Genomic DNA, 18599 nt, shown 5'->3' with positions numbered 1-18599 from the left:
TAAGTAATGTGGGATATTTAAAATGTTGCTGTGACTGGTTGATGCTGTGGCATACATGGCCTACTCTAAGATCGCGGGATCTTAAATGTCTACTGCGAAGCAGACGTCGCTTTCGTCGTCGTCGTCATCATCACAGTATGTTACGGTTAACAGACAATACACAATTCTCTTCTTGCGTATGGCAGCAATGTGGCTCAGGAGCAAAGTGCCAACTCCGAGGTCTGATATAGCGCGGTGGTTTACTCTGTCCATACACAGCATTACCCGGGGCGGCCGCTGGGGGTCAAACCGCGAACTTTTTAAAACGCGCTCCGGTACGGCCACGTCGCCCCAGTGCTGCTCTACACTCGCGTGCCGCGTGCCGCCGCCGCCGCCGCTCTGCCCCGTGAGGCGAGTGGCGTCTCTCGAGGAGGGTTACCAGCAGCAGCGCGGCCAGGCAGAGCAGGGCGAGCGCCGCGGCCGCTTCCGCCGCGCAGCAGCAACGAGACGCCGCCGCCGCCGCCTCCTCCGTCACCGCCGTCATCTCCCAACACCCTCCCCTCCCCCCTCTCTCTCTCCCACTGTCTCCGCAGGCAAAGATCCCCCCCCCCGTATAGCCTGTAACAGACTGTTGGGGCAAGTGCTGTTCAGTCGCAGCGAGTTAGCAAGCGCCTACGAAGCCGGGCACCGTGCCACGCGCACGAGACGGGAGGCCGTGAGGGGGACCAGCAACCACGAAACCGGTAGCAGTGAGCCACGTGACAGGCGCGCCACGTGACAGGCGCGTCACGTGACAAGCGTGGCACGCGGCCACTCGCGCGCCAGCCCGTGGAGTCTCCTGGACGGTGCGCGCTGGACGCCCGCCACGTGATCGGCCCCCGAGCCAATAGCGCGAGACCTTCCCTCCCTCAGCCCCTCCCTCAGCCCCGCCCCCCACCCCCTCATCCCCGCCCCCTACCCCTTCATCCCCGCCCCCCACCCCCTCACCCCCGCCCCCCACCCCCCCATCCCCGCCCCCCACCCCCTCAGCCCCGCCCCCCACCCCCTCAGCCCCCTCCCTCATCCCTCCCCCCATCACCCCCCCCATGCCCCCGCTTCCCCTCTCCTCTATCAAGAACGGAAACGATCGCGAGTCACGTGGGCGACACTTGGCCAATCGGTGGCGCATTAGGATACGGCGCGCCAAATTACATTGGCGATCGCATTGTCACGTGATGACCGAGAGGACCAATCGCTGAAGAGAACGCTTGACAACTGGCTACGAAGACCCCATTACAGTGCCCGCAACGTCTCCAATGATACATTATTTTTTGTGTTCACTTATAAGACCACACAATGTTCTTGATGAACGTGTTGAATTTTATTTGTGCGCCACTGCCTACGCAACATCAAACAGCGGCAGAACCACCAAATGAGAGTTCAACGCTCAAAAAAAGGCAGGGGTTCGTCACGTGGGGTTAGTTGACCAACCAGAAGTGCCCCCCATGCGGTATTTACAAAATGACGCTGTCACGTGGTGTTAGCTGCCCAATCAGCGTGCGACAAGCGGAGGTGGGTGCGCAACGTCCACCACGTGGCTATGATTGACCAATAAGTGATGCGTCTGAGTCGGTGCGATTATTGGCCAATCGTAGAGAGGCTTGCTCTCTCCATATCACGTGGTTAGTTCGGGCCAATGTAAATGATCAATGGGGGGAGTGGGAGGCCCGCGCACGATGTTGCCTGCAGCCGCACTTTCCGCGCTGCCGATTCACCGAACGTGACAACGATTATATTCTATTTGGTATTTATTCCCAAAACTTAATTCGCTCAATTAGATCACCTGATACCGCGAGTTTATTCTGTTTGTGTGTAATGATCACCAGATACCGCGAGTTTATTCTGTTTGTGTGCAATGTGTTTTTAAATTAGCATTACGAATGGTGAATCCGCGGCGCGGAATCGAGCGTTAGCTGCCGGGGGTGGGGGGTGTGGTGGTGTCCGATCTCGGGCACCATGGCGGCAGGGTTCAAGTGAGTCTGGGAGTCGCGGCCGGGAGTCCAACTCGGCTCGCTCGCCTACAACCAGCGACGGGGGGGTAGGCTGTGGGGTTTGGAACTCTTTCGTCCGCGTAGCAATGAATGAACTCCCCCCCCTCCCTCCCTCTGTCCACGTCCGGCGCTCGCCAACCCAGGCCACAACTTGCCGCTGCGGGAGCGTCGCAGTCGGCCGAGTGCCGCACGTGGTCGCGCGTGAGACTCGGTGCAGGGAATTTTCAGTGCAGCGGAGGGGTTTGGGATGTAATTGGCGACTCCGTTTCATTTTTTTTTGCCCCACACCCCACCCCACCCCACCAACGCGCTGCGTTTAATTTGTACGCAACGAGCCGCGCGAATTATTATTATTACGCGGAGCGCTGTCGTGGAAATCTAACGTCGATACAATAACGTTGAGGCATTGGCGGTCAAAAGCCAGGGGGATTGGGGATGGACGGCGATCGCGGCTTCTGGGTTTTAAGAATCTCGCGTTCGTCTCGTTTGCGTTAATTCGTTTTCTCCACATCGTGTCTACCCCTCCCCACTCCAACCCCCTAAGCTCTCTCATGATCTTGCTCAATTCAAGCAACGCGTTACAGCTTATCGCAGTTTTTATAGTGCTCCCCGTGTTGGGCCTGTGGCTCGGCACACATTGATGAGACTTGACATTGCCGGTGGGTTGACCCGAGGGGTCAGAAGGCTTGAGTTGAGGTCAGAAGGCTATAGTTGACGCCGCCTTTATATACTGGGTTCGAATCGCGAGTTTCTGTCGCATTGGGATGAAAGACCGGGTTATGCCCTCACCCTGCTCACCAATAACAAAAGTACCGGGTTGGACATTAAAGCAGCTCTGCCCACCCACGAGCCGTGGATAAGCGGTCACTTGGAAGGAAGGGGCTACCAGAAGTGCCGTAGCTCTTTGACGCCTCCTTCCGCGGACCGTTCTCTATGGTATACGGCGACCCACCTGCTCTGCGAATTGATTATGTCGTGCCGCTGTATCAATAGCGCAATATGCGTCAAAATGTATTGAAAAGGACCAGAAGTAAACGTGCTTATTCTTGTAAGCATATTTTACTTTAACACCGCACCGTTAAATGAAGCTGTTGTAGTTTAACACGTAGGCTTCCGCGACCAATTTTATCCATAATATTGTAAATCACGCCTTGTTTCTTTCGGTAAAGTCACGTAGAAAATAAAATCAAATAATAATAGAATACGACGTTTCGGTTGCAACACAAGCAACCATCATCAGGTAAGAATGCCTATGCTGTTCCCGTGTCTGTGTTTTATCATTCATTCTTACTTGATGATGGTTGCTTGTGTTGCAACCGAAACGTCTTATTCTATTATTTTATTTTTTACGTGACTTTACCGAAAGAACCAAAGAGTAATCCCTGCAGTCACGAAAGCTTCGAATATAATATTGTAAATGTTGTGGGTGTAATCTCCGACACACCGGTGTGCTGAAGTAGTAACGAATTGGCATGTTTTGTTTATGTGACAAACCTTGGGTGGTTGCGTGTTTTACGACACATTTATATTTACGTGACCTAACCCAACAAAACCCTTACGATAGATACACTGTTGTACTATCACGGTGAAAATACCATTCATGAATAAAACAAAATGTGGGGCCTTCCTTGCCAGTATCACTATAAGAATAGGTCTTACCCTTTCTGACAATAAAGCAGGTGTTAGGATTCATATTCATGGTTCTTTCGGTAAAGTCACGTAGAAGGGAAACAAAATAATAAAAATATAAAACAATAAAATTCTCACGACGTTTCGACTGCAACACTAAGCAATCATCATCAGGTGTGAAAACCACAGCAAGAATTTTTTTATTGTTTTATATATATTTTATTATTTTGTTGTTTCTCTTCTACGTGACTTTACCGAAAGAATCAAGAATATGAATCCTACTAACACCTGTTTTATTGCCATAAAGGGTAAAACCAATTCTTATAAACCTTTTTTTTTGCTTTTACAGGACAGCAGAGCCAGTGGAATATTACAGGAGTTTTCTGGTAAGAATGACTGCTGGCCTTGTCGAGTGTGTGGCTTCTTCCCAACAGTTCAGACAACTGTTGTGCTCGCCCCATTTCCTGGCGCGTAAGACGCCGCCGGACTGCCAGTTTGGATGGTTTCGATTCACCGCTCCGAATGTTACCTGCAGAAAGAAAACTGCAGGCCGGATGGCAGAGAACTGGGAGAATTTCGCGTCACCACACTGAATATCGGTAGGCGGCATTTCATTTTAACAGTCTCTCACATGCAGATATTTACACCACCCCTCCCCCTTTACATCCACGTTGAGGTTCGTTTGGCAAACACTGCCAAAGAACAGGACAATTACAGAATGCTGAATACATTGATTATATAATTTTACATCCATTTGATAAAAGCTATATCAAAAGGTCATTGTGCATGTACGGTATGTTGGATTTCTTTCGCACCGTACGTAGCCAACCGTGCTAACCGTATGTAGCCAAGCCTGCTAATCGTGGTCAATGCTGTTGATATCAGGACGGCTTGCCATCGCTGCCTTCTGCTAGATGCCATCATTTTACTGTGCAGATTTTTACGGTCAGGCTGTATAGACCTCCGATGTGCCTTCGGTTTGTACCGTGTGCCATTCAGCACTATGTACAACATTTCTCTCCGCGTGCTGGTTGGTCTCTTCAATTTACCTGCTGAAAAAGCTTCCATCGTGTCAAGCGAAACGTCGGACATGGTGCCGAATAGCACGCTGTACTTCCGAAAATGCATGTGAAAGAGATCCTGTACTTGTTTCCAAGTCGACTCGTGACTTGCAGGATGCCACCATCCGGAGCTTGTATGTCTTCATTGTTTATCTCGTATATTGTTACAGTGATTGTATTTTTTGTATATTAAACCAGTAAGACTCATACATGCTCCTCCACTCACACCTCCAATGGAAACATCACGAAATTGTTTTTTTTAAAACGCTGCACTCTGCTGTAGTGTGAGCGCAATGCAATATTTGCAACAGCATCAAAACTACATTAATTGATTGTTCACGCTTACGGTGGCTTTCAGACCGCATCCATTATTTTCGTCTCCCCCCTCCTCTTTTCCGAACATAGATGGACTCGTCCACCTGAATAACTGCCAAATCGCTCTCCGTGGTGCTAACGCTAAAAAAAACCGCCACTTTTTTCAAATTTTCTTGCTGTGGTTTTCACACCTGATGATGATTGCTTGTGTTGCAGTCGAAACGTCGTGAGAATTGTATTGTTTTATATTTTTATTATTTTATTGTTTCCCTTCTACGTGACTTTACCGAAAAACCCAAGAATATAAATCCCTGCAGTCACAAAAGCTTTAAATCAAAATTTACATTCAATTAGCCCGCACATTTTTTGCATTGTTGCAAGAGTTTTCACTCTGCGGCCGTCGCCGTGGTATTACCAGTTCCCCTTTCCTATATTTAAACTCCGCCTCGGCTTTGCGACGACTCCCCCTCGCCACACCCCCCCCCCCCCCCTCTGTTGTTGGAACAGGCTCGCTCTCCACGGCCGATGGCTCAGCGCTGGTCAAAGTGGGAAACACCACGGTGATCTGTGGTGTGAAGGGGGTGAGTGTGGAATGGAGATGCCTTTTGTAAGCTCGAATATTCCTTCATGTTACGTGACATTAACGTAACAATCTTAAAGCCAGGATCAAGCCACTGCTGCATAAAGTCCTTACCAAGCCTCCGCCTCTCTCATGGTCTTTTGATTTAACAATCCACCCATTACCTGCACACCAGCTGATTTTGCCACTCAATCGAAAACAGTAATAGCTAGTAACTTGCAAACCCCTGTGTCATTCCACTGCCGGATGAAGGCCTCCCCGCATGTCCTTGTTGTGTTGTTTAACCATAAGTTCACCATTCTGGACAGGTCAGGTTGGAGAAAGGGGGCCCAAAAACGGTTGATATGTCACTTGCCACTGATGTTAGCTGTGGCCGGGAATTGAATGTGGGTCACTGAGCTCGTAGCACAGAATGGTAACCATTGCGCCACTGCTCAACCCAATAATTTGCATTTACGTGATGAAATTGGCACAAAGAATAACTTGAAGCAGGAAACGTATTTATTCCACAGTTAAAAGTTGCTTTATTGTAAGGGCAGCTAGAGAGACGTTAAACCATGCAATTAAACTGCCTCTAAATAACGTTTTGCAAAGGTTTAGTTGTGTTGTGTCCAGTAGTATTTATTGAACGTAAATGCTGAGATTTTTATCTCGACCCATTGTGCGTTGACTGCCTGAACACACAAGCTGCTTGCTATCATTGTTTTTACGTCTTCTTGACTAATGGTCACGTTTTAATTGAGCTGTGAAATTCCATAATGGGATGTCGTCGATTAGATTATATTTATAATAATTACTTGTACTATAGCGTGTATATGAGAGCTATTAGTCTTGTCTCTTTAATCATTCTCTGCAACTTATTCACAATAACCCCATGCCAAACGGAAATTAGAATCGGTCAATGCCCTTAATTATAGTGGATGCATTGTTTTCATTATGCATAGTTGCGCGCAATTGATTAAACTGAAATCCGTTCTTGTTAATTAAAGTGTGGCTGTAAGTGGTCGCTTACTGGGCCGCTAAGATTTTCATAGAATCAATGTTCAGTCCCTTGGTGTTTGTCTCTGTTGCAAAAGCTGGGTATGGTTTGTGCGGCAGCTCGGAAATGGACTTGAACTCGGAATTTGTTTTCACCTTAATGATTTTTGTTGAGGGCAGGGGCGGAGCCAGGATTTTCAGCCCGGGGTGACATTCAACAAAATTTAATTTCAAGAATGATTAGAGAGTCAGGCTGTTGAACTAGACGCCATCGGTTGGCGACACGCTCTGACAATGCAGTTGCACGGAGTCCGCCAGACCGAGTGTCATACATTTATATGCAGAATGTTTCATATTTTCGATTTTTTTTCGGGGGTGACAATGGTCTACCCTGTCACCCCCCTGGCTCCGCCCCTAGTTGAGGGACTATATATATTGGTAGCAATGCACAAGCACACACTAAAAAACTCTCGAGGCTTTTGTCTATAGCACTGCCATAGTAGAAGGTGCGTGACAGGTTGACATTTTAAAATGTTAGCCTGTTATATATTACCTTGACGAATGTGATGAGTGTTACCGTGTAGGGCAGGCATCTTCAACGATGTTTTCCAGCGAGCCTCATAAGAGTAAGAATCTTGTTACGATGTCATTTGACGTAATAGAAAGTCTGTATACCTGACCAGAGTACCTCTGACTGCACAATAGGGGCAGCCCTTCCTATGAACGGGGTGACCAGACACCTTGGCAGCTGATCCTCACCAGGCGCATGATGCTCACCACTCACGTGACACTCTTCTGACCCATACTCTTTGGTTCTTTCGGTAAAGTCACGTAGGTATAAAATAAAATTAAATGACGACGTTTCGGGCGCAACACAGGCGTCCGTCATCAGGTGGGACTACCACATCAAGAAACAATTGCTGAATTGTCACATACCTACGTGACTTTACCGAAATAACCAAAGAGTGGATCCCTGCAGTCACGAAAACTTCAAACCTAAATTGACTCTTCTGACCCGTCGCCACACAGACATCCCCGCCACTCACCTGATACAACTCACTGTATACACCGAGCACTCGCCATACACTCATTCCGTGCCAGTTGCTATTCAACGCACACTCATCAATCGCTTAGCACCACTCATAAGACAGGTCTCCTGAAACGTATCGCTCAGATTTGGCACTCACTACTCACCTGACAGACCACTCATCTGACACCTGGCATACTCACCACCTATATTGCTCGCACTTAACATGCATTCTCTTCTTCACTGTGGTTGAGATTGTTATCGAGTACAGTTTTTTTGCTGTAAGTACGCAACGTGCAATAGCGCGGCTCGTCCAGAAGGCGGCGCGTCACTCGCGACTGCATGCAGTCACGGTTTGCTTCACTTGCATAAAAGGTCACAAGGTTGTGTGCATGTGCAAAGTCAAAAGCCACAGGTTCTTGGATTCTTCGAGTCAGACTGGGCCCTCACTGGACTTTGATGAAAATTACTTGTATGAAATCCTGTGTTGGACTGAATGACTAATTTAACCCGTTAGATTCACAGGCCATTCCAAGAGCCTCCATGACCACCAGATAAAGAACCACTGGTGTAGAGCATCAGATAAAAATAGCCCTTGTGATATAATCTCCTTTTTCTCAAAGGGAGACCTTTGATGACAAAGGGAAAGAAGTGTATTCAAGCTCTGGCTTTGTTTTTTTCCACCAGGAACTCGCTGCCCCAACCTCTGAAGCGCCAGACCAGGGATTCATCGGTGGGTCGACTGTGTTGTGAGCGCTTAAGTTGCTACCGACAGCACGGCTGGCCGCGCTGAGTAGGGAGTTCTTAGACTACAGCCGTTCTCAACCGGGGGGTTTGCGGACCTCTGGGCGGTACGCGAGGTGATTTATAAACGTGTGAAATTATATCATGCACGAGAGTCATTGGTGAATGATCATGTATGAATCTGCCAATATAAAATGACTACGACAAATTTAAATCCACGTGTTAACTAAATCCACGTGTTAACTAAAATTATATAAAAGACCTAAACTCATCGATTGTATACGACATTGTTTCCGTTGAATTTTTTTTGTTCGCTTGCGGTTACTAGCTTAATTAGGCTTATACCTCACAACAATTGACAATCGGTTAAAATATTGATGCCCATTCATACGTCTATTTCTCAAAAGCATGTTGGGTCAGATAAGGGGTACTCGGTTGAAACAAAATTCAACAAGGGGTAAAGTATCCAAAACAGGTTGGGAACCACTGTTCCGGACCATGTGGGCAGCAACAACTCCTATGTGTGTGTTGTGCACGGTCGGTCGGCACCATCACGTTCGTTCCAGAGCTCTGCTGTGCATCTGTTTGCGAGACTGCGTACTCGGCACACACTTTAGGCGCCATCACTTTCAAAGTGCTACGCAGCGAAACTTTGTAGTTCGCACAGCGGCACTTTAATGCGGGATAGAGTTTTGTCCCCTCGCACACGAGTCGTTTTTTTTTTCTTTCTCCGGGTGCTCGGGTTTCCTCCGATAAACTCACTAATGGACTGAAAACATCCTAATATATGGAGGACCACAGAGCTGAGGCAATTGTTGGCACTGGGTCGCCGCCTAGCCACCTTCTTCCAGCTCGTCTCTGATGGTTCAGCGATTGTGTGAAGCATTATATTATCCCTTTCCTGTAAAGTGTCTCCAGAGCGCTGGACTACGGGCGTGGTGGTGTGCCGGCACTGTTTTGGTTTGGAAATCTGCAGCCAGGGTGGCTCCGCGAAGCGTTCTGAACGCTGCTCCTAAACTTCTTGCCGAAACCCTCCTGCGTCCCCCCCCCCCGTGTCCCCCCCCCCCCCCCCCTTCGGCAGTGCCGAACTTGGAGCTGCCGCCGCTTTGCTCTCCACGCTTCCGGCCCGGGCCCCCCGGTGAGCAAGCGCAGGCGGCAAGCCAGTTCCTGGCGGACGTCATTGACAGGTGAGCCCCAGGCTCGTTCTCCGGTAGCCGGCGCGGCAAAACTCTCATAATCCACACGTGACATTTCGTGATGTTACGCGGATTTTGGTCCGTCCCTTTTAAAGTCTCACCTGGATAACGTTGCATCGGCGTGTTTTGTTCTGTGCGTCCGTGCGTGCGTGCGTGCGTGTGCGTACCTCTCCTTGGCTGATTTTATGATTCGTCATTTTTTTGGGTTAAGCCACGGAATTCATCTGACCAAGTCTTTTTGTGTCGTTAACATCCTCCACTACACACACACGACACAACATACGAGCGTTTTAACGCACCAGTTATAATTGTTTCGGCTCACCGGTAAGTTCAAGTGTCAATTTTCACAATCGTTTTTTCTTTTTCCCCCCCCCCCTCTCTTAATTGATGAATTTGGTTGTATTGTTCTTCAACTTACTGGTGAGGTGGTAAAATAATAATAATTGGCGCTTTATACGCTTGCACACGTGACAACACGATGCAGTTGGCTGTCGAGTGGTGAAGGGTCTAAACACGATTGTGTCCAGATCATGATTAAGTGGTCTCGCCCAAAATCAGTTATGACTCAGTATCCATTTCAGCTATCCCCAATCTGCACTGTAAAGTAGTGCATGGTATGAAAACATATATAATCCGTAGGCTACATTTTTCTTTTAATCCATGATGAGAGAAATGTGTGACTTGTGTTCCCCTATTGTATTTGTAAATGCATTCCATAACTTTAACATGTACAAGTGATATACACATGAAGCAAGCAGTGTCCTATGGGACACTCTTTGCAGTTCTCCTGCAAGTGAAACATCTCACTGGGGTAGATATTAGTGATTTTTATAAAATATAATATATACATTTTTCAATAGATACATGATGTTTACTGTCATTTTATGTTTGAAAATGTTTTATTGAAGCATCGAATATTTATTTCTGTTTTTAACATGTGTAGTCTGATTGCTATTGACCTTGATGTCAGGTTGTTTCGTTAGGCATCACCAAGATGTGTGTCCGAGTTAATTCATTTGCTTCTTGTTCCTGTTTAGCTCTCATATCATTGCCCTTCAGGATCTGTGCATAGAGAAGGGGAAGGTAAGGATGTTCCCACCTACACTCATTATTAAGTGGAATATTTGGGTTTCATTAAATAAAATAAATAAATTAAATAACCATCGTTTTTCATAATAATTTAAACGTATAAAGCGCCCTTAAACAATCGTTGTCAGGGTGCTATGTATGGAAAGGCAGAAATAGTTCATAGAAACCAAGGACAGAAGACGTGAGAACGACGTTTGAAAATACCTGAAGAGAAAACCCCCATTTTAAAGTAATTTTTAGTCGAGATTTGAAGATTTGTAAGTGTCCCTGAAGTCGTGTCCACGAAGGGACAAGGAGTTCCAGAGTTTCGGTGCCGCAGTTCCAAAGGCACCGTCACCCCCCCCCCCCCACCCCCGAAGTGTGTCGCCTCGACCGTGGGGCAGTGAGCAATGCACAATCTGATGATCTTCATGATCTTGATGGAATATATGGCTGAAGGAGGATTTGTAACATGCTGCACGGTGTTTGTTCACTCCGAGAGAGAGTGGTTCTGATTAAAATGGGACTCGTCTATACACCACATCCTGAGTATGTGACGTATAGTAAAATAACCCCCAAGGTTTACAGTGTGGGGATGCCCTCATCCAGCAGTGGATTGATATATGTCCATACAGGAGGTGCCCACTCATGTGCATGTCGAACTTCTTTCACACCGTACGTAATCAACTGTGCGAATGGGAAGTTAAGCAAAATAAAATGTAACTTGGTCCGTCTTTTTAAAGCTCACCTGGAGAACGTTGGATCAACGTGTAGTTTGTCTGTGCGGGCGTGCGTGTGTGCGTGTGTGTACAGCTCGCTTGGGTGCTGTACTGTGACTTGATGTGCCTGGACTATGATGGGAACATATTGGACGCGTGCTCTATTGCACTTCTGGCCGCATTACAGAACCGTGAGTCCGCTTGACGCGTTGCCTGGCTTGTGCTCGCGACAGCTGCCCCAGCATCGTTCGTTAAATGGCACTTTGTTCCACCCGTTGGGGTGGTTTTTCCCCGCAACGTTGTGAGTGGTTTTCTTTTTACCGAGTGCATTCCCTTGACTTTTAGTTTGCTACCATTCAATTGGTGGCCAAATGCGTAATAGGCCTTGGGCGGGATGAGGGATTCTTTCTAGATTTGAAGTTTCCATGTTCTGCAAGGATCCATAACTCTTTGGTTCTTTCGGTAAAGTCACGGAGGTAAAAAATAAATTAAATTAAACAAAAATGAAAACAACAACAAATAGCTCTCTCTACAGTAATTTTGCTGTGATTTTTTTTTACACCTGTTGAATGAAGCTTGTGCTGCCTCCGAAACGTCGTGATTTAATTTAGTTTTTTTCCATTTTTGTTTTACTTATTTATTTTTCCCCTACGTGACTTTACCGAAATAACCGATGAGGAATTCGTGTGTTCAGTTTGAAGTTCGTTTTGTTTCGCCGGGTGACGACTGATGAGACGAGGATAGGAGTCTCATTTGCAAAAGTTATTGGTCAGGTTCACCCAAGGTGACAGCGGCTAAACAAATAAAAGAAACATGAAATAATACAAATGAAATAAAAGTACAGTGATGAGACAAAATTAAAATCAGAATAAAAAAACTAACAAACTTTATTCCGTGAGAATTTTTTTTTAATGTTGCACAAACATATGAGATGTTAACATTATACGTAATTGAATATAGCCCAAGGTCAAACGGATCAGCTTGGGCACTTAGTGTAATTTTCCGTAGTAGTAGCAGTGGTCAGTGACACTTGGTGGGTTTCATTTGATTTACCTCGGATGAATGATTGGCGTAGTTGGATGTGTAATTGATAACGTGCAGTCTTTTTAAGCATTTAAGCCGTGAAAGTCTTGTACTTATTGTCGGGAGATCGTTATAAATACAATTTTACTAAATGCGGCTGCACGATGAATATACGTGCGAGATTATAGCTTTACTACCCGGCTTCGCCCAGGACTTGGATTCACCACGCCCGGCCGCCATTGTCCCCCCAGTGGCCATGTCCACACACCCCACACTCGTTTGAGGCTGAGTCGACCTAGGGGAGGCCCAGGACCGGTTCAAATTATCGTCACCGGTGGTGGCCGTGAGCGGGAATCGAACTCGGGTCGCCGGGTTCGTAGCGCAGGGTAGCGCTAACCACTACACTACCGCTCCTCCCACACACACACAGCACGCGCGTCCGTAGGTACACACACACACGCGCTTGCTGCAGACACACACAACATTCAGGGTGCGTACGGCAGTAAACGACTGAAATAATAAAGCAATGCTGTGGGATAGACCTGCGACACAGTTGTACGGCGTCTGGTGTGCTCACAAGCGTCCTGTGTGCCACAGTGACGCTGCCCAAGGTCGGCGTGAGCAAGGAGACCGGCCTGGCCCAGGTGACCGTGCAGGAGAGGTTGCCTGTGAAGGTTGGCAACTACCCAGTGTCCACGTCCTTTTCCATCTTCGATGGGTGAGACCCGCCGGTTACACCGCACCTTGCTCAGAACGGCTAGCTATGTATGGTTGGTGACATATGGGCGCCGCGATGGCGAGAGGTTAACTACCCCCCACCTGGTATACAGGAGTTTACGTAGGTTCGATTCCCACCCTGACGCCTGCATATTGGGAGTTTGCATGTGCTTTCTGCCCGTGGTCGCGTGGATTATCCACTGGGGCCTCCGTTTTTCCCCTCCGCATTTAGAATCAACATCACGCGTTCGGAGTATTTGGCTGCGATACATTTCTGTGCAATGAGCCACTTCGTTGAGCTATCATTTGTGGCCAGGTCGCTTCTGAAAAAGAGCTACATATAGCTCAAGTGGGCCTTACCTGGTAAAATATAAAAAAAGTTCATAATTTAGCTTAAAGAAGCTCAACATACATAAATACGTACACCCAACTCCCCACGTAGAAGGCCTGTCCCCGCTCCCAACGAGCAATGTGGCAACACACATCTTCATTGGTCCACCCCAGAGTCGGTGATAATACAATTCTACATTCCTCTCAGAAGCTAAGCAGGTTCGAGCCTGGATGGCACTTGGATGGGCGACCGCCATACATAAGAATGGTTCTTATAGGCTGCGGGGCTACATGGTGGGCAGTGCAGCAAAACCAATTGGACTGTACTATGCTCCCACGTTTACCCTGCACTCATCAACCCGCACTAACCAGTATGGTGAAGTACGGTAAAATAACCCCCAAGACTTACACAGTGGTGGGAGGCCCTCATCCAGCAGTGGATTGATATATATACATAGAGGAGGAGGAGCGACTCATCGTAGCATAACCACTCAACGTTGACTGGAGGGATGACCGGCTGAGTGAAACTCAAACTAGAGATTAAAATTTGTTACTTTTGACGGCCGATTGAGTGTTTAAATGCTATTTGGTTGGCTGCAGCTATGATCTACGATAGCTGTCGCCAAACTGTGCCAAAACGCCCTCCCCGCATGGCCCTATGGGAGCCTCGGTACCGACGACGTTATTTTTACGATGCGCACGTACGTCATCGGAACGAGGCAAAGGGGTTAACCGGCGCGATTGTGGCGTTGAAGCACGGTGCTCCTGGTTGACCCCACGGATGAGGAGGAGGCGCTGTCGTGTGGCATGGTCACCATCGTGACGGACGAGGAGGACCAACTGTGCGCCGTCCACAAGCCCGGTAAGGCCTCACGGCAGTCGCGGTGGCGGCGCCGTCCCTCCCCCGGGCTTTTACCACAGGACCTCGCGATGACGCTGGGAGCCAAGAAGAAGGACACGTTTTCACACCGATGTTAGAAAAAGATCCGCATTTATTTACACGTAGAAACCCACCTACCTACGTGCTCCTGTCCAATCAGCTACCCACAAACGCACATACATATACCTACTTTTGTATGTACAGTAAAACCTTGGATTGCGAGTAACTTGGTCTGCGAGTGTTTTGCAAGACGAGGCAAAATTTTAAATAAATATTGGTTTGATAAACGAGCGAGGGTCTTGCAATACGAGTAGTAGTACGTATATACGCTTTGTACTGCCGAGCGTCACGGGATCACAACTGATATACAAGTGCTTTGATATACGAGTGCTTTGTATTTCAAACACGTTTCCGGAACGAATTATGCTCGCAATCCAAGGTTTTATTGTACCTCACTACTTTACCTACCTACATGCATTCATACCTGACTGTTATTTACGCACAACTTTTTTAACTACCTGATATCTACACAGCTACCTACCCATTTAGTGACCTTCCTACCACCCAGTTTACCAGCCTGTTTACCCACCCGCCACATAAATCCCATTCGATTTGGATAGATTCGCCGTGTGGTCCCCACCCGAAGTCCGATGTTGCAGATGTGGTGGTAATAATAATAATACTTTCATTTTATATAGCATCAGTCATGGCAACAGCATCCCACAACGCTGTGCACATTCATTATATATAAGGACCACAATCCCATATACGCACGCCGCGAAAGAAGCCCAACACACACGCCCACACCAAGCAAATGAAAACCCTACTATCAAGCAAATAAAAAAATAAAAAAAATTAAGAAGTGGCACCAAAAAACACACACATTAGTCCGTTAGGGCCATCGGGGTCATCCACCCCGATGTGACCTAATGGACTAATTTATTTTGTTTTGATAGCTTTCTTGTTTGTGCCTTGTGTTTTTCTTGGATTACCCCGATGTGTGCTGACAATGACTGCACCCCCGCCCTTCCCATGTGTTGAGTGCAGGAGGCAGCCCCCTCTCCGCAGAGCAGATGCAGGACTGTGTGACGCGCGCCGTCCAGCGGGGAGCGGAGGTTCGGCGCCTGCTGCATGAAACCCTCAAGAGCGTTGGACGCTAGCGACCCCCGCCCCCATCGTCCACCCACGTACCAGAGCAAGTTCCGGCCACGTATGGTGGCTCCAAGTCTGTTAACGAGGCACGTAGCAATTCAGCCTCCCCCTCCCCCCCCCCCATGGTCGGTTGGGATCATCGGTTGGAATTGGAGGTCGCGATTTGGTTTGAGAATTGATCCTTCCTTTGTCCCGTTTGGAAGTCTCGCCTGTACTGCGTGTCTTGTTTATATTTGTGTTATTGTACTGTGCTGTCTTGTTTGTGTACTGTCGAGTGAGACTGCCTCATTTCTGCCCTCATGTTTTTTTTTTAATGATTCACCTTCGTCAATTTCATCCGTACTGTTTAGTTTGTACCATCTTCCCCATCTGTACTGCGTGTCTTGCCCGTACTTTTGTTTGTCCTTGATTCCCACCATCACTCTAAAGGGATAAATGTGGATAAAAATTGCGTTAAGTGAAGATAATCGATTCTTACGCACATCAAGAATCTCTTTTAGTTAATCTTTACATGCCTATTGTTAACAGCTGACGGTGCCACTGTGCAGATACAATGTTATTCATTCGAATAGTGTGACCGTCTAGTTCACACTTGTCATTGGTGAACCCAACTGCTGAGCAAGATTGACAGAACGTTGCCCTAGTTGGGGATCAGCGCAGTGGACGTGTTGATGGTTTCAAATGAACAAATTATCCGGAAAGTACAAATACCCCGTGGTGCATTGGTCACACAGCAGCCGCTGTTGACTTGTCACGTAGCAGTGGTCAATGGTACTGGTTATTTTATTCACCTCAGGGGGATGATTGTCAAAGTTGGACGCGTAATTGTGTAAAGTGCAAGTCTTTCAAGCGTGGTCATTTAAGCCACTCTGCAAGGTCTTGTACTTTTTGTTGGAGATTGCTATAAATACAAGTTGACTAAATGCGGATGAGCGATGAATACACATATTTTTGTAAAGAAAATGCTCCAAGGTTATCGGTGAGCTCAATATATATCGTATCAGATTTGGAATGTTTTTTTTTTCATACGATTGTGGTTCATATTCTTGGTTCTTTCGGTAAAGTCACGTAGAAGGGAAACAATAAAATAATATATTTTTTCTTTTTTTATTATTATTATTTTATTGTTTCCCTTCTACGTGACTTTACCGAAAGAACCAAGAATATGAATCCCTGCAGTCACGAAAGCTTTAAATCAACGATTGTGGTTGTATATTTATGAAAGGAACTTGACTTCAGAATTGTGTTATAAGGTGTCTGCAAATACTTTTCATTCAATTGTACTGTTGTTTACTGTTAATAAACGATTGTTCAAATGTATCTGTCGAATGATTTTGTCATTGCATAATTGTTTTTGCTTTTTAAAAACTAATATTCCAATCTTCTTTGGTTTTTTCGGTAAAGTCACGTAGAATGAGAATAAAATAATAAAATAAAACCATAAAATTCTCACGACGTTTCGGCCACAACACAAGTGGCCTTCTTCAGGTGAGAGGAACAAACCTGTCGGGACGACAGAGCTCTGTGGCCGAAACGTCGTGAGAATTTTATTATTTTATTTTATTCTCATTCTACGTGACTTTACCGAAAAAACCAAAGAAGATGAATCCTTGCAGTCACGAAAGCTTTAAATCGAAATTTAATATTCCAATGTTTTGGCTTAACAATTTTCTGATTAGACTGCTGTTAGCCCATATCAAGGCTTATATTGTATGTAAAAAAAAGTAGTTTATTAAGCAATGAACAAGTGTGCTGCCACCACTGCAGTGTTGGTATTGTGCACATTGTATTAACTCTGGACTGGTTTCCACCTAGCGTTGGCAGAAATAACATTCTAAATGATTATTATGCCCGTAGTGGGAGTTGTAATGCCATATTTGACAATCCTGATCAATGTGGGTTGCTGCAGGGGTGTCGGTGTGGGAATAGTACCGCCTCGGATATCAATTGGCAAGAATGTTAGCCGTGGACAGGAATATATCTTGGGTCACCTGGCTCGTACCGCAGTGCACTATGGGGCCGTCCATAAATGACGTCACGCGATTTTGGACGATTTTTGACCCCCCCCCCCCCCATCGTCACACGGCGTCACAAAAAGTCAGACCCCCCCTCAAATATGACGTCACAAAGTTCTGCCCCCCCCCCCCAAAAAAACATTTCCATTTTTATAATAAAACATGCTTCAAATCGCTTTAAACTATTGTCATTGTAGTGCGTATTTAATGTGGCGCTGCACTCTGATGTTGTATGAGTGTTGTAACAATTAGTGTTGTTATAACAATTCTATATTTAAAGTTGCGCATTTTGAAGTGACGTCACATTTCTCAAACCCCCCCCCCCTCGTTACACATCGTCACAAATGTCTGACCCCCCCTCCACCTCCCCAGGTGCGTGACATAATTTATGAACGGCCCCTAATCGTTTATGATCGTCAATGAGCGTTTTTCAAGTGAGATCAACCTAAGCGAGCGATACTTGATACCGGCAGTGAGGGGTGCGTGTCTGTGCATCGGTTAGGCATGCGTTTTAAATGAATGCCTTGGAAGATGAATGGGGAAAAGTTGATGGCGAGGCCACATCTGCTGTCTGGGAAGTTATCCTGGCTCCAGAGTTTAGGAGGAGGCGCCATTCAAAAGAGTTTTTTTTTTCTGCTCGGTTGGGATTGCACTGAATGCACCGTCTGTTGTGCAAACATCACCACTTGTTGCAATCAAATGTGTAATAAGCGGTCATTTATTGTGAACAAGCAACAGCTCAAGAGTGCAGAATTCAATTGTGCATACGAGCACAGCACAACGTCGCATTTGCGACTCTTGAGAACCGATGTCGTACGCTAGGTTGGAAGTAAGCGATTGTTCACGAGATTAAAAATAAATGCTGACGTGAAAAGGTTGGATTTGTATGTATGTTGAACTTATTTCGCACCGAACATAACCAATCATGCTAATCGACTATACAGGGTAGTCCAGATGTCTTGTGACCCACCCCCCAATTAATTTGCCCGTAACATTTTGTTTTCCTTTACATATAAATTTCTGTTTGAAATAAACCTTACTTAAAGAATATTACGTTTTAGATCATTAAATAGGGGTCACAAGACATTGGACCAGCCTATATATAAATTACACCATGCACAAAATACTGCAACTGGGTGGGCCTGGTTAATTGGTC

At 46.6% G+C, this 18599-nt stretch overlaps 2 protein-coding genes across 5 annotated transcripts in view; one reads left to right on the top strand and one right to left on the bottom strand.

The window, feature by feature from the left end:
- The window catches only part of ALG5 (ALG5 dolichyl-phosphate beta-glucosyltransferase), a 42522-nt gene extending 41687 nt beyond the window's left edge, over nucleotides 1–835 (bottom strand). The window contains exon 1 of one of the 2 annotated variants that reach the window (XM_032955211.2): nucleotides 419–835. In XM_032955211.2, the coding sequence (XP_032811102.2) occupies nucleotides 419–523 (105 nt within the window). In that variant the 5' untranslated portion in view covers nucleotides 524–835. The remainder of the gene's footprint in view (nucleotides 1–418) is intronic. The other variant, XM_032955210.2, reaches the window with a different exon arrangement.
- Nucleotides 836–1678: 843 nt separating this feature from the next.
- On the top strand, nucleotides 1679–16748 carry EXOSC8 (exosome component 8). Of its 3 annotated transcripts, none has more exons than XM_076067493.1 (11): nucleotides 1679–1762; nucleotides 1891–1991; nucleotides 3988–4024; nucleotides 4174–4237; nucleotides 5522–5595; nucleotides 8287–8332; nucleotides 9425–9530; nucleotides 10577–10622; nucleotides 11421–11517; nucleotides 12947–13067; nucleotides 14152–15138. In XM_076067493.1, the coding sequence occupies exons 2-11, from the start codon at nucleotides 1975–1977 to the stop codon at nucleotides 14372–14374; spliced, it is 831 nt and encodes a 276-aa protein (XP_075923608.1). In that variant the 5' UTR covers nucleotides 1679–1762; nucleotides 1891–1974; the 3' UTR covers nucleotides 14375–15138. The 3 variants fall into 3 exon arrangements, with proteins under 3 accessions (XP_075923608.1, XP_032811107.1, XP_032811108.1); XM_032955217.2 differs by adding an exon at nucleotides 15324–16748 and having other exon boundaries at nucleotides 1689–1991; nucleotides 14152–14258; XM_032955216.2 differs by having other exon boundaries at nucleotides 1684–1991.
- The last annotated feature ends 1851 nt before the right edge of the window (nucleotides 16749–18599 follow it).

Source organism: Petromyzon marinus, chromosome 16 (assembly GCF_048934315.1).
Source record: "Petromyzon marinus isolate PM22_M1 ecotype Great Lakes invasive population chromosome 16, UKy_Petmar_22M1.pri1.0, whole genome shotgun sequence".
NCBI lineage: Eukaryota > Metazoa > Chordata > Hyperoartia > Petromyzontiformes > Petromyzontidae > Petromyzon > Petromyzon marinus.
The sequence above is the reverse complement of the archived record's forward strand: the minus strand, read 5'-3'. Positions and strand labels throughout refer to the sequence as shown.